At 43.8% G+C, this 20,146-nt stretch overlaps 1 protein-coding gene across 1 annotated transcript in view; it reads right to left on the bottom strand.

Annotated features, from left to right (window-relative positions):
• Positions 1–10,097: 10,097 nt before the first annotated feature.
• POU2AF1 (POU class 2 homeobox associating factor 1) overlaps positions 10,098–20,146 on the bottom strand; it is a 50,394-nt gene continuing 40,345 nt past the window's right edge. The window contains exons 3-5 of the mRNA XM_083163184.1: positions 14,397–14,439; positions 14,027–14,307; positions 10,098–12,367 (exon numbers count right to left, since the gene is read on the bottom strand). Coding sequence (XP_083019310.1) covers positions 12,050–12,367; positions 14,027–14,307; positions 14,397–14,439 — 642 coding nt within the window. The 3' untranslated portion in view covers positions 10,098–12,049. The remainder of the gene's footprint in view (positions 12,368–14,026; positions 14,308–14,396; positions 14,440–20,146) is intronic.

Here is a 20,146-nt window from a genome sequence, read left to right on the forward strand (position 1 = left end):
AACTACTTAGGTAGACAAATTCAGGCAAGTAAACTGATGTACAGTAAATGAAAAACATATTACACTGTGACAATTCAACTCATGTATACGCTGGAGTTTTTAATATACATATAGGGCCTTATTCAGATCTGAGCTCAGTACAAATTTGTTTGGAAAATGGACAAAACCATGTGCACTGCAGGTGGGGCAGATGTAACATGTATAGAGAGAGTTAAATCTGGGTGGGGTGTGCTGAAACTGAAATCTAAATTGCAGTGTAAAAATAATGCAGCCAGTATTTACCCTGCACAGAAACAAAATAACTCCCACAAATCTAACTCTCTCCATACATGTTGCATCTGCCCCACCTGCAGTGCACATGGTTTTGCCCATTTTCCAAACAAATTTGTACTGAGCTCAGATCTGAATAAGGCCCATAGTATGGAATATACCACGAGTATGTTAAAAATGTCTTATTTGTATGATTCTAATAATATTTATAGTCAAAAGTTTATGGAAGGTGAGGTCTCACCTGGCTACCTCTTCCGCACATATCAGTATATATTGCTGCTCCTGTGTGTAATGCCCTCATGAAACCTTGGGCTCATATAATTTGCTTAAATTTGGCTTTGGAACTATAGAAAAATGTGTTTTGAGTCTATACTCCTGGGCGCTGAAATGAGTTTCTATACCTGCAGAACTCGTACCTAATGTCCCCCCCCCCCCCCCAAGTAACTTGAATGCAGTAAGTAAATAGAAGGTAAGGTGACTCTGTGCACTGGTATATATACTACAGGTGACAACACGAGTGAATATATGCTATAAAATGGTTTTCGCCTAATTTGGGCTATCCATTTCAATAAAAGGTAGGGGGACCATATGTAAAAGATATGAAATTCAATATGGTATAGTACCGTCAAATAAAAGGCATTTATTAATACAATAACAAATATAAGACAAAACTCCATGTAAATTCTTATTTTTAAATAGTGCAAATGGGAGTTTACCAGATGTCAGTGGGTATAGACACCTGTAAGATGGTCTTTATGAGGTGTCACGGGTTCTCCGGAAAAACCCACATCCAGGTCCTTTTACACGCTCACCAGCACTGGAACCCTCTTCTGTATTAAGCACACTCCAGTCTTTTAGCTGCAATGCGTATCGAAATCCACAGGCAGTGTTACTTCCTCAAAAGTCCTGAGGGTTGGCTGCAGGGCGTTTTATGGGCGTCACCACAAAAATTCTAAGCGACGGGAAAGCAAGCGGGTCGATGGCAGGCAGCTCACATCACATGACATCAGAGCCCGGCCCAAATTCGCACTGCAGCGGCCATCTGACATCAGAAATCATTTAATGATCATCGACCATTGAAGCATTTCTCTCCTGGGCAGCCGCATGCGAGGGGATGCGAGGTTCACAAACACACCCCCTCGCATGCTAGCAAGGGGATTCGGGGGGGCACGTACAATTTGACATTCTATTTTGACGATATAGTCAAAATCGAATCGGGATTGCGTAGACATCAAATGGAAGTAGATCATGTTTTTAAGCTTTTTATACCAATTTGATGCCGATACGTGCTCCCGTTCAGCTAAAATCAAAATGCCAAATAGATAGTGCAGCAATGACTACATAGTGCAGATTGGATGTAGATAGCATGAATTGGATGTAAATAGCAAAGATACTGCTGTGCTTTACTCTCTGACAAATCTGATTTAATTAAAGGATACAGGCCCTTATTCTGGATGACTTGCTCAGCCACAAATTTGCACAGGGGACTGATGTTTTGCGCATGTGTATATGCTGGGTGTGTGCGAACTCAGTGAAAAGTCTGTTCGCCTTGCGATTGGAGGGGGGTCGGGAGAGGCATGGTGGGTCGGCCTGGGCCATTAGCATATGTGAATGCCCTGTGTTTCATGAGTGTTCCCATGAAACCACTGGGTGTACACATGCTACTGGACCAATATGCGTGCTCCTTCACCATCATTTGATGGTCGGAGACCATCAAAAGATGGGGGCGGTTCCCACTGGCATGCGAATGGATGTTCATGTAAAACAGCCATTCGCAAGCCTTGCAAACGCATCGCGTGTGTGAATGGGTGGCACCGGATAACCATGCCCAAGCGGGGTTCGAGTGATTTGCAAGGATACAAATTCTCGCCTGACCGAGTCAACCAGAAATAAGGCCCACAGTGTAGCAAATGACTTTATTTCTCATTCCTGGCTGGGAACATCTGACATTCTGTACATGTTATGGCCTGTCCTCTCTGATACGAATACATTCCTCAGACCTGCAAACTGCTTAACATTTTATAGTCATTTGCTTCATTGTATTAAATCTTATATATATTTAAGATCAGAACACATCTACTGAACTGCGGATAGATGAATGGTATAAATCACATCCACATGCACATTTTGGTTATCATTTTTTTCCCTTCCATATTAGGGCATTCTAACAATTCTCTCATTGGTCATTACCATGTAATAATATGTGATAATAACCTTTATACGCAACTTTGAGCAAGTATGTGTGATACAGAGCCATAGGTATCTCAGCCGCGTTTACACTGGGTGTGGTATAGGGGTCCAACAGTCGGGATCCCGACAGTCATTATCCTGACGTCAGGATCCTGACTGGCCGAACCCAGACAGCATGGTGAGCGCAACTAAGCCCCTTGCAGGCTCGCTGCGTTCGCCACTCTGCGGGCACGGTGGCTTGCTACACGAGTCACCTATTCTATTCTCCCTCTATGGGGGTTGTGGACCCCCACAAGGGAAAATAGCAGATGGCCATCCGGAACCCGGCTGTCGGTGTTTTGATCGGGACCCCGTCCGGCACCCTTTACACTTACTATATGGCTGAGTAGGTTTACCTGGGCAGCAGAGGGCAGTTCACATATAGTATATGACTGCTGTTGAAAATGTCAAAAATGAGCTGAGTTGCTGTAAACAGACATTGTATTGCGGCATGGTATCACCAGGCCACCAAGCAGAAATTACCAGACTATGCTGCTGCCACAGCCAGTCCTGTAAACAGAGTTTCTGATGGAATACTACTAAAAATAGGCCTCTAAATATGGCTGCTGCCCCAGGAGACACTTTATAAGGATACTAAAGGTGGTGACCATTTTGTGAGGACCATTTAATATAAGCTCAGAAATTGAGACAGACAGGCTTCTGCTGCAGAAGCTGGAGGGGGCCCTCATATTTTGCAGGTACTGTGACTGGAAAACGTCTGACAATGAGAAGTTGCACTGGCAGGAGACCCCCCTGACAATGAACTGTGTGGGGCAGAATTGATTACAGGGGCATAATTTGGTATGAAGTCCCAGGGCATTACCTCGGGGGGGGGGGGGGGGGGGGGGCAAATAAAGTGCATTGCTGTGTGGTGCAACAACCATTGCAACAAGAGGGCCAGATTCTCTAAGCTTCAAAAGTGATAAAATGGAGAGTAATAAACAGCCAGCCAATCAGCTCCTGCCTGACATTTTTCAAACACAGTCTGTGATGTGGCAGGTAGGAGCTGATTGGCTGGCTGTTTATCACTCTCCATTTTATCACTTTAGAAGCTTAGAGAATCTGTCCCATGCCTCTTACAGCGAAGCATTATTTTAGGATTTGAACTGAGAGACAAATCCTCATATGCAGTGGCAGAAGAAGGTCAGAGTGTGAAGGGCATTGCAGTATGTGACATAAGGATTCACTATGATCACCATGTCACCATTACTGCAATCAATGGTTTTGTCTTTAAAGTGAATGAGAATCAGAATCCGCTTTATTGGCCAGGTATAATTGCGTATACTAGGAATTTGTTTTCGGTTTGCTGTGCAGCAGCCAGGTGGGTAACAAGTAAACAGCATACAGTATAAACAATAAACAATATAAACAGGTGGGGGAACAGGTACAGTCATACAGAAAGTTATTCCGAGGGGACACCGTGTTAGATTATGTGCAAAGGGTTATGGCACGACTAGACAGTGCGGTGTTCATGAGTTCATGTGTCAGCAGGTGAACCGCTTGAGGAAAGTAACTTTTTAGGCTTCTGGTGGACCTGGTGGGAATAGCCCTGTAGCGTCTGCCTGATGGCAGCAGGTTAAACAAGCCATGGCCATAATGTAGTTGGTTCTTGACTATCTTCGTTGCCTGCTTTTTTGCTCTGGACAGGTACAGGTCCTGGACAGAGGGAAGGTCTGTCACGATTATCTTCTCCGCAGTTCTGACTACCTTTTGGAGTCTGCATTTGTCTCTCTCGCTGGCGGAGCCGTACCAGACCAGTATCGAGGAGCACAGTACAGACTCCACAATTGTGGAGTAGAAGAGGAGCCGAAGCTTCTGTGGGATGTTGCACTTCCTCAGTTGCCTAAGGAAGAACAGCCTCTGGTGTGCTTTTTGCTAGCCTGATTTCTTTTGTTAGGGAGTTTCTGCCTTGGTTGTATTGTGCTCTGTCACTATAGCTGTAGGTCTCCTCTTTGACTCGGCGGAGTTGTCTGTGCTGGGCATTGAACCAAGGCTTGTTGTTGTTGAAGATGAGGGCTCTGCGCTTCTTCACAGCGGCTCCTACTGCCATTGCTGGGGTGTTTCAAGGAATATCTATACAAAATCCCAAGGATTCTACAGTATGACTGCAGTCTCAGACACTAGTGAGGTGGCAGGGGTGAGCTGGGAGAGTAACATGATGCAGAACATACCGTCTGACTGACTGGAATTAGGAAATACAGTAGTCCTGAATGCATAGTAATGTCCACCAAAATCTGAACTATCCTGCCAGAATCAGTACTGATTGAAGTCGCACCTGATCATACAGCTTTGTCAACCAGTTGCCGCTGATGGTGTCAAGCAATATTGCTTAGATACAGGTCGGACCCCCGGGGAGCTACTCGGGGAGTTCACGGGAAATTGGATGCAATACAAGTGATGAATAGCAGCCGCAATGTTTTCTGACGGCTGCGCATCCAATTTATCTTATGCGCATCAGGTTCATCTCAGGATCCGATCTGATGGTTACGGGACCACGCATCAGATGGGATGTCAAACACATGCGATTTGGCCGCTTTTCACCCGATTTCTCAGCCTGATCTGTCGGAGTCAGGTAAACTTGCCCCAAAGAACACACAATCCATCATTAGCCCTTACATCATATTAATAGCCTGGACCAACCTCATTATTCATAAATATGAATATACCCACCAAAATGAAAATCACCCACAATACCTCACTTTTTATTATTACCCCAATGCACCAATAAATACTACGTATTGCTTTATTTTACTAACTTTAGCATTACAGCAATGCCTACATAAATCCCTGTAAGGGCAGCCTATGCTGGTCTGCCCCCCCCCCCCCTTTTGAGACACCCATTCCCCTTTTTAGCCCCCACCTTGGTCTAAAAACAGCAAAAGGTGCAGAGCGGAGCGGAGAGCTGGAAGCGACACCTCGCACAAGTGTATTGGGGCCTGTACTCTGAGTTTGCTGTGGGGCCCCTATGATGTATTTCTCCATCCCTGACTATGTGGGTGATTCAGGTTGGCTCGCTATTCTCCAAATCCTGTCTGGGAACCCATCTTGCGGATCTGTGCATGCGTATGGGTGAAAATATGCGTGTGCAGACCTGCTGTGCGTACGCCTTTGGTGAGTTTCACACTCACCGAGGTGTTCCCACAGACAGGGGTGGGAAGGGGGCGGATAGTAGGCTGTCACATGGGAATGCTCATCATTTCCTGGGCATGTCCACAAAACGGTGCGTGCACCCAGAAGAAAGCTGGGCATCCCCATGTGAATGCAGGCACGTCGAAGCCTGCTCAGGGAGGGCGGCTGACGTCATATGAATTCGGTCATGTCCGTGGCAAATAGAAGACAGGCTAGACTGACTTTTATTTGCGAATGGGCAAACCCGGTGACCCTCGGATAATTTTTTGCCACTTTGGATGCATGCAAACGGATGTGTAAGCATACACATTCATTTGCATGCAAGTGTGAACATTCACTCAGCGAAGGGGGATGGGCATTCGCTCGGCCGGCGGGTGGTGCTTACCCCCTCGCTAGGCAGCATATATATATATATATATATATATATACAGATGGAGCCGGCCTCTTTCTTGCAGCGGCCGGTTCTCACCAGGGGCACGCGTGCACGAGACGCTCTCACGTGCACCATGGCTAAAGAGCTTTCTCCGCCGTCCCCCCTATCCTTGCCCGTCTCCCTGAAGAGGGGACGGGCAGGATGCTGCCGTGGCGCCGTCCTGTAACTGGGACGCGCGTGCGGGTGAGTCAGATGGAGCGCCTCTGCACCGGCGATCGCCAGCGAAGGCATGTTGGCGATCCCCGGGCAAGGTTTAGAGGGGCTCCACCTGTATGCTGCCTAGCGATCAATGCTGAATCAGGCTATTTACTGCTGTTTTTGTGTATTTCTATGGTTATTTATCTCTCTCTATCCCATGTACCACCTACGTGGCCTAGTTACGCTAATGTATTCTGCTAAATTCCCTCTTCCCTACAGGCAACATAATTCCGTCTATCCTGACATTTATAATGTTGCCAAATAAAATTAGAATTGTAATACATATATATCAAATATTAATTACATTTCAAGGCAGGTAAATCTCTACAAATGTATGCATAACAGACTTAATGATATTTGAATCTGCTTTTGAAATAATGACTATAAAGTGCTTACATTCTGTCTGTGGTTATAGAGGCGGCACGAATGCAGATCTCATTCAGGATTATCGCATCACACATTATATTGCCACAGGCTGAAAATGGGATATTTCACGTTTACTGTTAACTGAATTTATGGCTTCCACCCATAATGTTGTAATCCGTAAAGGAGCTTACTGCAATAATAACATTTTCATTCTGCTTAATAGTAAGTACAGGATTACAGTAAAAAATGTATTACTGCACATTGTTATCAATATTATTATTATTGATTATTATTACGTTTCTTTGCTGTGCTCCAATGCCAGAGTTGGGATAACATAGTAAGCATAAAAATGGTACACACTGTATAAGGAACAGGCCAAATAAATCTAAACAAGAAAACTTACAACTTAATGCTGGGTACACACCAGAACGATTTGGCCTCAATCCCATCAATTTCGATGAAATTTCGACTGATTGTATGTAAATGTTTTAGATCCGATTCTGATCCGATGCGTGTCCCAGCTGGTCATTTCGTCATTTTGGAGATCCTATCAACTGGGGACAGATTATGATCGGATAATGTGTAGATCGTGTGCAGATCATGTATCCAACAGATCGTGCAACCATCGTACAATCTGCTCACGATCATGATCGTTCTGGTGTGTACCTAGCATAAGTACATTTATATATTTAACAAACATATCTTAAGAGATAGGAAGGAATTTAATTAAATATAACTATCGCAACAATCAATCCCACCCTGCAAGCTTGCTGCCCAGGTGCCATCTTTGTCTCCGAACTATCCTTTGTTCCCCACATTCAATCTGCCTCAAAATCATGTTACGGATGCAGGGCCGGTGCAAGACTTCTCAGCACCCTAGGCAAAACTTCAAGCTACTCTCCCCCATTTTTTTAGATCATGTGGTCATCCAATCCCCATGAACCCCCCCCCCCCCGGAAGGTGGCCAAGTCCCCTGCTTTTCCTCTGCACCCTCCCCCTTGCCAACCACAATAGAGTACAAGGAGTAGGGGGCAGCAATGTAGGAAGTATGCCTCAAGGGAAAGTATGGAGGTGAGGTCTTCGGAGTTCCGCAGCAGCCACCTTCATTATGTACAAAAAGAATCCTCATAGACAGCTTTGATTTTTTGATTTGCAGACTTGGTGGCGCCCCCCAGATCCTGGCGCCCTAGGCAGCTGCCTAAAGCTGCCTAGTGGTAGAGCCGGCCCTGTACGGATGGAGCCATGAGCCATCCTTACTTCCGGTGCACGTGCGTGTGATGCTCATGCTCCCCATTTGCAGCAAGGCGCGCAAACGTCTCACATGCGCACAGTGCCAGATTAAGGTCCAAATGGGCCTGGAGCTGATATTTATGAAGGGACTATTTTGAGTCACCACAAGGGGTGTGACAAGTGATGTGGGGGGTGTGGGCTGTACAGGGTGTGTGGCTTGTGCCACGAGTGTTTGGATGATTCTATTTAGTTTTTAGATGTATACAATTTTCTATCGATAAACGGATGTACCCAGATGTTAATCTACATATTTTTGACAGAACTCTTACTGCAGTGAAACTTTATACCTATATATCCAATAACATGAATTTGATATTTGGTATTTTCTAATATACTATTACTATACCGAAGATAAATGTTCTCTCTCCTGGCAAGAATAATCTATTAATATATCTGAGCGACCAACAATAGCTAAAGGAACTTCCAGCTGTATACAAATTGATCGCAGGCAAGTTCTTCCTTCGCAAAGGAAGAACTTGCCTGGGTACATCCGTTTTTAGATATAAAATCATTGTATACTGTAACTAAAAAAATTGAATGGAATCATCAAAATACTAAATCCTCAAAATACTATATATATTTTTATAAAGAATATTTGGAGACCAGCATTTCAAATTTATTTCATCTGAACCAAAGTTTGTTTTTGCTCAAAATGGGAAATTGTATCTGGGCACACTGGACATCTATATTTAATAAGCAGTTTCAGGCAGCAGCAGTTTTATTGCAGCTCCAGCTTCACTGCACTGGTAATGGACCCTGCATTTTGGGTTCATGATGTCATGTAGCACCACTGAGACATACAGTACATAGCAGAGGAGCCATGGCAGCAGGCAGAGGGGAAAATCACAAAAAGTAAGTGTGGTGGCTTCAGATACACCAGTATGTGCAGGGATAGAGCCTGTAGGGATACATTTATGTTGTTTAAGATATTATATATATTAGTGTGCATTATTTTAAGAATGTTCTAGGGCTAAAGAGATATTTGTATGGTCTGGGGATAGAGGGACACTTGGGTTGGTGAGAGCTGGAAAGACACAAGATGGGATGAGAATGTGTGAGATGGGGAGAACATCACAATGGGGGACCATGCCTCTTCTATGAGATAATGGACAAGCTCCTACATGCAGGTGTATGGGTGGGTGGGTGTGCGCGGTGGAAGGGGGTGTTGTGCGGAACCAAGTCGATTAGTGCAAAGTGGAGTTCAAGTTTGGTGATTTTTTTTTTACCAGAAAACAAATGAATTGGAATACTGTGACAAGAACACTGGAATAGTGCTTGAGGGCAGGTATATTTGTCCCAGGTTCTTGTCTTACACCTTTTAGAAACAGGAAAACTTCCATGAGAATGTTTCTTTTTTTGTTAAAGCTGAGTAAAAGCGCAGCTCAGGTGTTTGGCCTCACAGAGGGCTAATCAGCACTTGCAGCTGTGCAAGGCCCATGTAGAGCTGCTGGACTGATCAGTTTGGGCAGACTGCCTGGGGAGACTGCATAATCTCTGTGTGAGGAACAAGCTGCCTCATACAAGTGAGCCATCCAGTGTTGACTGGAAAACTTTGTATTTTGTTTAGAGACAGTTAGGAACATCTTGTGTTTAGTTAGTGCCGGACAGGCAAGGTATTTTCTTTTGATGCTTATTTTATTTTCTGCTTAATAAAACTGGTTGCGGCCAGTTGCACCACAAAGACTGGACTTGTATGATTTCTCAGCTGCTTCTTACTGCCTTCTACCCCAGGAAAAGGCATCCAGGTCCCCTACAGTGTTACAATACATATCAGGGTTGCCTACCTGACCCTCTCCTTCAGGGATAAAATGCTCTGTTCCTGGACTTCCCTGATAATGTAGGATTGCCATCACCTGTGATGAAACACCTTTCTTATCAATTACCTAGCTCACCACAGGTGATGGCCATCATACATTACCAGGGAAGTCCAGGAACAGAGCATTTTCTCCCTGAAGGAGAGGGTCAGGTAGGCATGATACATATTGATCAAAATGCTAGCACACAAATTATTGCTCTTTATTGCATTTTCAAATAAATATCTATACTTAGCATAGCAAACATTTTAAATAAAATCACATTTTTAGGTATAGTCAATGTGAAACAATTTTATTTCTTCAGCTTACTAAATAAAATATTGTTTCACCTTTTCTAGAAGAGTCAGTAAAACATATTTAACAATTTCAGTTTAAAAAAAAAATATTTAACTGTTTTTATTAGTAGTAGGTAAAGTAAGACCAGGGATTGGTAAGTAGAAATTAAACCTGATTGTTCATATATGTTAGGTTATTGACAGTAGCTTCAATGAACTAGTTTTCAATGTGCCTTATGATCATTGGAAACAGCTCTCTGTTAACTTACACTTTAAAATCCACTAGTCTTAAATGGAAGCAATTTGACGCTGGAACTTTTTGATCAGAGATTTATAAGTAATTTCTGGGGGGGGAGGGGTTGTTGTTGAAAATATTGTCAATTCTTCACAAAGGGCCCGATTCGCTGCTTAGCGAGCAGCTTAATGCTGTCCAGCCAAACGCCCCCCACCGCACGTTGCCGAATCGCCTCGGCACCATCTGAGGGGATGTGTTCGCTACAGGAGAAATCATTTGATGATGAATTCTCCTGCCTTCGGAAATAAGTCAGGCATTGCATTTCCAGGGGAACGCCCAGTGTTTGAAATACTGTCCGTTCTCCTGGTCCGACCCTGTGTCCGCCCATGGCTCTCCCTCCCCGCAGCGAATGGCCCCGCAAGGGTGTACCTCGCCGAAGCCGTTCGCTGCTGGGGTTTGCACATGCGCAGAAATGTGCATGCGCAAACCCCTGAATCGGCCCCAAAATACCTTAGATAAAGAAACTCACATTTTACAAGTTTTTATTACACAAGGACATTTACAGTATACAGATCCTCACATATTGTCATTGTTGTGGGAGAAGAATTAATTTTGTTACTGTTACTGTACTTTAGTGCTAACATTGCAAGTTTCCCCTTGGACCTATTAGATACAGTGACGTAACTACTGTAAGGCAGCCCCAGCAGCCACTTGGGGGAGCAAGCAGCAGTGGGGTCTGTGTGGGCGCCGGCACCTGCTCGATGCACCGACATGCTGCTGCCTGCCGCTGCCCACTGACTGAGCACTGGAGGTGAGTCAGCCACAGCACGGGTCATGCCATGATTCAATTGATTGTACACAGAGCCAGCTATTGGCTACTGTGTACAGGATGGGCATGCTAGGGGGGCCTGGGATGCGTCGGAGACAAGGGAAGCAGCAGTGTATGCTGGTCTCTCTTCCTCTCTCCTGCTTCAGCTTCTCCGTTATGGGGAAACACGCTGGAGAGGAGCCTGGAGGGGGGGGGGCACGCCACAAACTTTTTGGCAGGGGGGAGCAAAATTTATAGTTACGCCACTGATGGGATATGATGGAAAACTTGCAATGCCAGAGGATGGCACGTCACTGCTCGTTCCCCGTTATTAAATGAATCATTCCCACGGTGTGCTACTGGCTCATAGCTTGCATAGCAGGAATGTGGAATAACCAGTGACTTTCTGAACTATATAGACTGTTTTGCTACTACAGGTCGGCTCTCCCTTATCCGTGTATTTCAAAAACCGAAATATTCCGAAAACCGTGGTTTTTCAGAATATTTCTTTTTTTTTTGTCTCCGGGATCCGCTTCAGTAGCATCTCCGGTCCCAGGGGTGCATTGCTTGAGTGCGCGGGCGCGCAATGCACCCCTGGGACCTGAGATGCCACTGAAGAGGATCCTGAAGGCCGCCGTGGACGCCGGGGACACTGTGGACATCAGGGGACCATCAGGGCACGACCAGGGGACCAGGTAAGTATGAGAAAAAATATATATTCCAAAATCCCAAAAAATCGCTTATCCAAAATGCTCGTGGTCCAGAGCATTTTGGATAAGGGATACTCAACCTGTATCATATGTAACCAATTATGATCTATTGCATTTCCAATACTTTGTTCAAGGTGGTCACCAACTTGGTTTTAAAAAGTTTTATAAAGGCAAACCATGGTATACTTAGGCAATGGGATTTCAAAGTATTTTTTAAATTGATTTAGAATTCCATCACCCCTGTTAACAATTAATTAAATATATCGTTAAGTTATTTCAATGAAGACACAACTTAAAGATCGCCAATAGACAAAGTATGTTGTAAAACATAAGAATCGCTCTCTTCATCTCCGTGTAGTAATTTTTCGATTGACATATTGTTAATGGCTCGCCTTGATTCGTCAGTTTCTTCTGGCACAGGATCTGGTAGAGAGATAGGTATGGGCACAAACTGTGGGCTTTGGATTGTGGGTGAAGCTGTCTGGTAGGGCATGGAATGAGTTGCTGCTGGAAGGCTTGGAATGGTCTGAGCCCACGGGAAGTAAGTCAGTGGTGTTTGCTGATCTGTATATTCAAGCTGAGTTGTAACACATGGAGCAGTGTTTCTTGTCTGTCAAATGTAATAATATAATAGATTTATGTTAATGTCCGTAATAAACCAACCACCTAATACTTTCCAAAAGCCTAAATTTCCATGTTTCGGGGAGATTCGATATGTAAAACATTTCAAATGTTTGTTCTACTAAATTCCTGTATAGAAATTATTCAATTTTTAGGCAGATCTTATATTACATTTGTTGATGCAATGAAAAACTGAAAAAAGCAACACTTCATTTAGATTAGGGGTGGCCAACCCGTGGCTCTTGAGCCACATGTGGCTCTTTTCGTAATGAGATGCGGCTCCTACACAAGTGGCACTGCCACTTGCCTCCTCTAACTGTGGCAGTGCCGCGGGTGCGGAAGCCGACACACACCAGAGTAACGGAAAATCACTGTGGCCTCTGTTAACAGCGGCTGTCAGCTCATCAAGATGCCCCCTGCCATGCTGGCATGCAGCTGAACTCTCTGGTGACAGTGGTTGTTAGCTTCTAAAGCTGCCATTCCTGTGCTGAAATGCCGCTGAGGTCTCTGTTAACAGCGGCTGTCAGTTCATCCAGCTGCCCCCTGCCACACCGCTGAGTTCTCTGGTGAGACATGAGTGCTGGGTTTGGCTTCCCACCTTAGCAAACCCAGCCCTCTTGCTTGTGTGAATTTATAAAAGGAGATACCAGAAAGAAATGATGTTGCCAATAACAACCAATCAGATTTGCTGTATAATTTTTTAATTGCATTATAGACAATGATAGACAGAATCTGATTGGATGCCATGGTCAACCTCACCACTTTTCATCTTTAGAAGCTAAATTTACTAAATGTAATATCATGTTGACCAAAGCTCCATTGAGCTGCCTCAACACTAAAAGGAGGTTATTCTGGTGGACACGCAAAGTTGCAAAATTTGCAGCTTTGTGTGTCATTTTAACGCTGCCAGCACGGGCCATCCTGCCCCTCCTTGCACACCCCATTCTCAGCACGTATGCGAATGGATGTTTAACATAAACATCTATTCGCAGCTTGCTTTCAGGGAAGAAATCATCAAGAAATTGGGAACACCCATGAAACCCCATCAATGCTGCCACATGCCCCTCGCACGCACTGCTAGGTGCGAACGGGATGCCGAACAAGCAGTCCGCCGTGCTCGCTCACACCAAGCGGCTGCACATGCGCATCACAGTATATGTGTATGCACAGTCGCTCGCCATCGCTCCCCCGCGCGAACACGCAGGGGAGCCAGGCGATTACAATAAGGTCCAAAGTTTGTTCAAGTAATGTTCTCTAATTACTTATAATTTGCTAGTAGTTATAATGACTGTCCACATAATCAAAACACACTTAAAGGAAGGTGATAATGGCATTTACCTCATTGTATTTTCAAATTTTTACCTATTACCTTTTAAGTTGTGATATAACTTTTATAATTTTTGTTTGCAGGAATTATGCTTTAACCTGATGACACTTACTGTAGCAGATGATTGGACTATGGTGGATGGCCCTTGGTTGTCCTACTGTGCAGTCCACCACCTCCACGGTGGAGAAGAATTATGGAAAAGCCATCAGTATCTTAGGTGAGCCCAAACCAACAACTAGTGGAACACTGGAACAACTCCACTATTTAAGGAGCTTTGCGCAAGAAGGTAAAAAGAGCCAATCTGATAGTGTTAGCACTTACTGTGAAATTTGTTAGAACAGGTTGCGAGGTATACGTCAAGACAGAAGGTGCACCAACCACGGTATAACTTTGGCACATTGGTTGGACATACATATCTCCTGGGTAAGGACAGCTGATGGTTTCATGTGAGATGTACTCTGGGCATGTTGTCCATTGGGTTAAAGGTTGAAAAGATGATGGCTGGGAAATCCATCCAGTGTAAAGTGTCCCTTCATCATGGATTGGCAATAATGATGTTGTAGCATCCAAATCAACAAAGGACAGTTCAGTGGGGTTTGAAACTAGTAATAAAACACAGAAATATTACTAAAATGTTTAAAATACTGTAAGATATTCAAATTGAAATGTAAAGAACATTTTTATGAATTACCTACTGGCGTGTATGATGGATACGTCTGATAAGATGAGGTCACCTAGAAATATAGAGTATGTCATATGTTACAACTTTCATCAAAAAGACAAAACCAAACATATGCACTTATGATATAAACAGTATAATTAAAACTAAACATTAACTATAAAATGAATGCAATAATTCTTACAAAATTTCTCAAATACGTATGGTTCCAAGGGTCAAGTCTGGGTAAAACAGAAAAAGCTTGTCAATACAAAATAGCCAGCATATGATAAGAGGCCAAGGGGGTAATTCAGACATGTTCGCTAGGCTGCGTGCATTCGCAGTCTAGCAAGTACTTAAACTCCACCCAAAGCCCCACCGAACGTCCCCCCCATGTGCCCGAATATGCTCCCTATCATGCTGCCGCACGGAGAAAAAATCATTCAATGGTTGTTCACCATTTAATTATTTTTTTCTCCATTTGTTCATGGATAAAAGTAAGTCTATTTACTATTATCTCGGATGGAGATGGCCGAATCATTTGACATCGAGACGCCGGTGTCGGCAGGGGTATTCCCAGCTTCTGCTACAAGGCCGCCCCTTCCTACCCACCATTAAGAAAATGGCCCAACGAGTGTGAAACTAGACAAAGCCATTCGCTCCCCAAATTTGCACATGCACAAAACCCGACCATCAGACAAGGGAGCGAATAGTCCTGCAGTGAGCGGGTCTGAATTACCCCACAAGACCATTCCATTTAAATTGAAAATACAGAAAGGATAACGTTTTTTATTCAAAGTATGCCTTTACCATAGTGTTCGGTGCTTTTGGGGCTTTTTGAAATGCCTGTGTGACTGATAAAATGCAAGTCCTGTGGCTGCCCAAAAAAACTGTATCACAGCCAAAAAACAAGTAGTGGCTCAAGTAATATAGATCTATTTTATAATTTTTCTTGATTAACACAAGTGAATTAGTAAGGAATAATTCTGAGAAATATTCGATTCTAATTTTCAATTAATTCAAATGTTTCATTTACATGTAGAAATGGTATTGCAACATAGGAGGTGGAAGATTGCCATGCAGGGTTGGCTCTACCATTAGGCAGCTTTAGGAAGCTGCCTAGGGCACTGGAATCTTGGGGGGCGCCATTAAGTCTGCCTATCAGAAAAAAATCAAGGATGTCTATTGTTGTACTTGCAGGTGGCTGATGTGGAACTTCTAAGACCTCATCACCATACTTTCCCTTGAGACATACTTTCATACTTTGCTGCCCCCTCTTCCTTGTACTCTGTTGCGGTAGGCAAAGGGGAGAGTGCAGGGGGCTCCAGGGAAAGCATGGGACCACCCAATTTTTGGGAGCATCCCTGCCATTCCGGATTGTTAGGCAGGTAGGCCTTAAGGGGCTAGAAAGTGGGTATTGGTGGCAGTATGTGTGTGTGTGGGGGGGGGGGGGTGCAGTAGGTTGAAGTTTCGCCTAGGGTGCTGAGAAGCCTTATGTAGGGCACACACCAGGACGACCCACTCACGATGCACATCGTGAGCGGGTCGTCAGTGTCTCGTCCGACCCGCTCACGGTGACGCGGGGGGGCACGACCCACTCACGATGTGCACCGTGAGCGGGTCCGATCCGATGGCGACCCACACCCGGCTGTATGGTCGTCATTGAGATCCTACCTGCAGCAGGTAGGATCTCAATAACGACCGACCGACCCGCGGGACTGCGCATCGGATCGGTATCGGTATCGGTCCACACCAGGACAGAAAAGGGCCCAATCACCACACAATCTACATCCAATTGGTCGGAATTGGATCTAGATTGGGGGGATCGGGCCCTAGTCGTCCTGGTGTGTACCCAGCATTACACCGACCCTGTTGCCATGTTATCGGTGAAAGGAATGGAGCAATAGGGGCCCCTGCTCAAGCATTACAATGGGGTGGGGGTTTCATTCACCACAGAGAGAACTAGTATAATAGGTGTTTGGGCTGATCTGGAGGAATCCATCATGCATCCGACTGCGCAAAACAACTTTCCAAGAATGATGAAACAGGCGAAGCCGCTCACTACACATGCGCAACTGGGGAAAATGCCACGCCATCTATCGGCAAACACATTGGGCGGTATTCAATGAGCCTGATTCGCCATGTTTTTATGGCGAATTTGTGCTGTTTGGCGAATTTTTGACAAAAACGGTGAATCACCCTATTCAATGACCACATGGCGAATACATTTGAAGGTTTTTTTTTGCCATGATTCACCGAGTAGGAATCGCTATCTTTTTATGGAGAAGTGGAATGTGAACTTTTAAAATAAAGTGTTTTGTTTTTTACATTTGGTGTAAAAAAATCAGGAATTTTATTCTGAGGAGGGGCATGCTACTTTTATTCATGTGCTGTAAGCACATGAATATATATTTAATTTTAAAAAAAATTTTTTTTTACACAGCAGCCAGCAGGGGGCGCCGGAGCCGAGCCGCTCATTACATATTCATATATTCACTGCACCCGATCGTTACGATCGTGTGTAGTGAATATACGCTCCCCTGCTGGCACCCCCGGGGGGCAGCCTGTGCTGCCTGGCACCCGGGGAGCCCACCTGCCCCCCACAAACGTTCAGGGGCAGGCAGAGAGACTTCCATCTCTCTGCCTGGCACCCTCCTCAGGCTCCCTGCGGCATTCGCCGCAGGAGCTCATATTCGCCTGTCAGGGGCAGCGAGCCCCTGACACGTTGAATATCGGAGCCCGCTGGCTCCGGAACGTGGCGAATGTGCAGCGAATCCTAAAAAGGATTCGCTGCACCTCGCAGGTATTCACATTGAATACCGCCCATTAACTCACTGCGATTAGATGCAACGCTGCTACAACAAAAGTCTCCTTTTTATTTGGGCATACCTTATACATTTATGTTCCTTCTTCAGTTATGCACTTTAGACACCAGTGGTTACTGTAATTTTTATCTGTTACTAACCATCCTTTGGATTAAAGGGGTCTAGACACAGGACAATTTCTGGGCATTTTCTACGCGATCTCCTGCATCGCTTTTGCCTGGCAATTAATCTAGTTAATCGACGGACAGGGCCAGTGTTATTACCGGAGAACACTGGCGCTGACAGATCACTCAAGACAGCGCTGACACATCATTGTGCAGCGCTGTGTGCTGAACGATCTTGATGAGCGATCTACATTGCTCAGATCGCTCAGAATAGCGGCCATGGAGTAGGCCCAATAAGCCTGCTACTCACTACTCTGACTAAATGCAATGATACATAGAATCATGTTTACTTTTGTTGATTCAATTGGTAATTGATTACAGAGGTGGTAAGGTACTAGAAAGAGAAATAGAAATGGAAATTTAAAAAAAAAAAAAGTTCTTGAGAAATACTGTGCCTATCCTTCAAAGAAAGTGCTGAGCTAGTTAATACATGCATGGCGGAATTTGAACAAGATAATTAATATTTAAAACACAAGATCAAGGGAGAGGTATGCAATTATAATAAATATGATAATTTAAATAATTCTTAGTAAAATAAAATCCCCAGGTATCTAATACTACGGCAACTAAAATGCCAAGTGCCACTAATGGACACTAATCTGGTAATCAGAGATAAACTCAATCGTAGTAAATATCACTAGTACAAGACAAGTCACTTAACTTAAGAAATGTATTATACCGCTTTCAGACTGCACTCTAGACCCAGGTTATTGCCGTGTCCTTGCGGCCACAACACGGGTCGAGGTGCGGTCTGAAAGGACCACCGCGGGTCAAGCAACATGGGGGTTCAACCCAGGTAATGACCAGGGTTGAACACAGCTCTGACCTGTGTCAAGTGCAGTGTAAACAGTTGCCTGGGTCAAGCGACTTGGGTCCCGTTCACAGTATGGAGGAGGCAGCGCTGTCAGCTCCAAGTGCTGCCTCCTCCCAAGCCCCCAGTGACACAGAACCGCTCAGCTCCACCCCGTGTGATGTCACTGACCAAGCAGAAAGCCGAGTCGGATGCATAGGTTTCAGACAGCAAATGCCGTGTCGACACAGGGATGGGACCCGTGACCTAATCCCGGGTTTCACCTGGCATTTGCGGTCTTAAAACGGTATTATAAAATCCAAACTCTTCCCTTTTAGATTGAAGTCACTGCAAAGGGCATCCCTTCCAACTGTCAAACAGATACAAGTGTTGGGACATACCATTCCTAAAAGACAGCTGGAGATTATGGAGCGGATGAAAGACCCATAAAAAAAATTCATACCTCCCAACATGACCCATTCCATGAGGGACACAATGCTCTGTTCCTAGACTTCCCTTTTCATTTATTATTGCCATCACCTGGTTTAAACAGGTTAATTGATAAGAAAGGGATTTCAACACAGGTGATGGCAATCATAAAAGAAGAGGGAAGTCCAGGAGCAGATCATTGTATCCCTCCTGGAGAGGGTCATGTTGGGAGGTATGCCCATAAGAAAAAATGCAAAAAGTTTCACTCATTATGATAAAATCTTTGATAGATCTACAGGAACAATTATGAATGAAAGGTTTAAAATTTGCATCTTCGAATAATTTTAATTTGTTGAATTATTTATAAAGGCTAAACTAATTTACCAGGAGTTTGTGCCAGAAAAGCTAATTTGCTCATAAAAGAAAAATAAAATCTATTGATGGAACACATATTTTATTAGCTAAAGATTTCAAATGTATAAACACACCAGGGGCTAGATTTAATATCTGTCTGATTTCTAAGCTACCGGTGATTGTGATTTCCACTGATGGATTTCAAAGGGCAGCAGTAATTAATGCTAACCAAGCCTAATTAGCATTAATTACGATTGTGCTTTGAAATCCATCAACCATAGTAGGAGTCCTGGTAGAAAACATAGAAAACTTACATTAAATGAAATGGTGATCAATATACAGTATGCAATATTTAAACAAGATCCTTCACTGAGATTTCAGTTGAAACTTTAAGTGGTTCAGTTGCCATCAGATCTTGTATGCTATTATATAGGAATATATTTGAGACTGGTTCATACAAATAATTTGTTATAGACTATGCCTGAGCAAGAACTGGGATGTTATCAGGTATACTGTACAAACAGAAAGTGGGATGATACATTGAAATAATCATCATCAATACAGTCCAGGGCAGATGTTTGTTTCATGATTTTAGAGAGGCTTAAGCATGTAATAAGGACAATATATAATTCTGCGTGGATACAATAAACCATTACTATCCTAAAATAAGGATGATGGGGAGTAAAAAAGAAACAAGCAATAAATATTTCTGTATCACACTCTCATATTTGAAAATGACAGAACAATCCAGTAATGCGTCCATATAAGATAGATTTATAATAGTTTTTCACAAAATGGTGGTTATATTATTGTTTTCTATTACATGTTGAGTATCCCTTATCCAAAATGCTCGGGACCAGAAGAATTTGGGATTTTGTATTTTTATATTTCAATGATGTATCTTGAGTTATCTTGCATTTATGTTGTATAAACACATCCATACACATGAAATACACACAAATATATATTATTTCTGCATGAAACAAGGTTTCAAAACATGAAACAAAGTTTGTGTATTATCTCAGGAACTGAGCTTGAATGCCAAGCAATCATTGTCTTGCACATATTTAGTGCCAGTTACATATCATGTCCCCAGTAGTGCCAGCTACATATCATGTCCCCAGTAGTGCTGGTACAGATGTCCCTAGAAGAGCTTTTAGCCATAGCAACATCCCATGTGACATAGAACTCCAATCTTAGTAAATTTACCCCCATGTGTTC

Source organism: Crinia signifera, chromosome 19 (genome assembly GCF_055691185.1).
Source record: "Crinia signifera chromosome 19, ASM5569118v1, whole genome shotgun sequence".
Classification (NCBI taxonomy): Eukaryota; Metazoa; Chordata; class Amphibia; order Anura; family Myobatrachidae; genus Crinia; species Crinia signifera.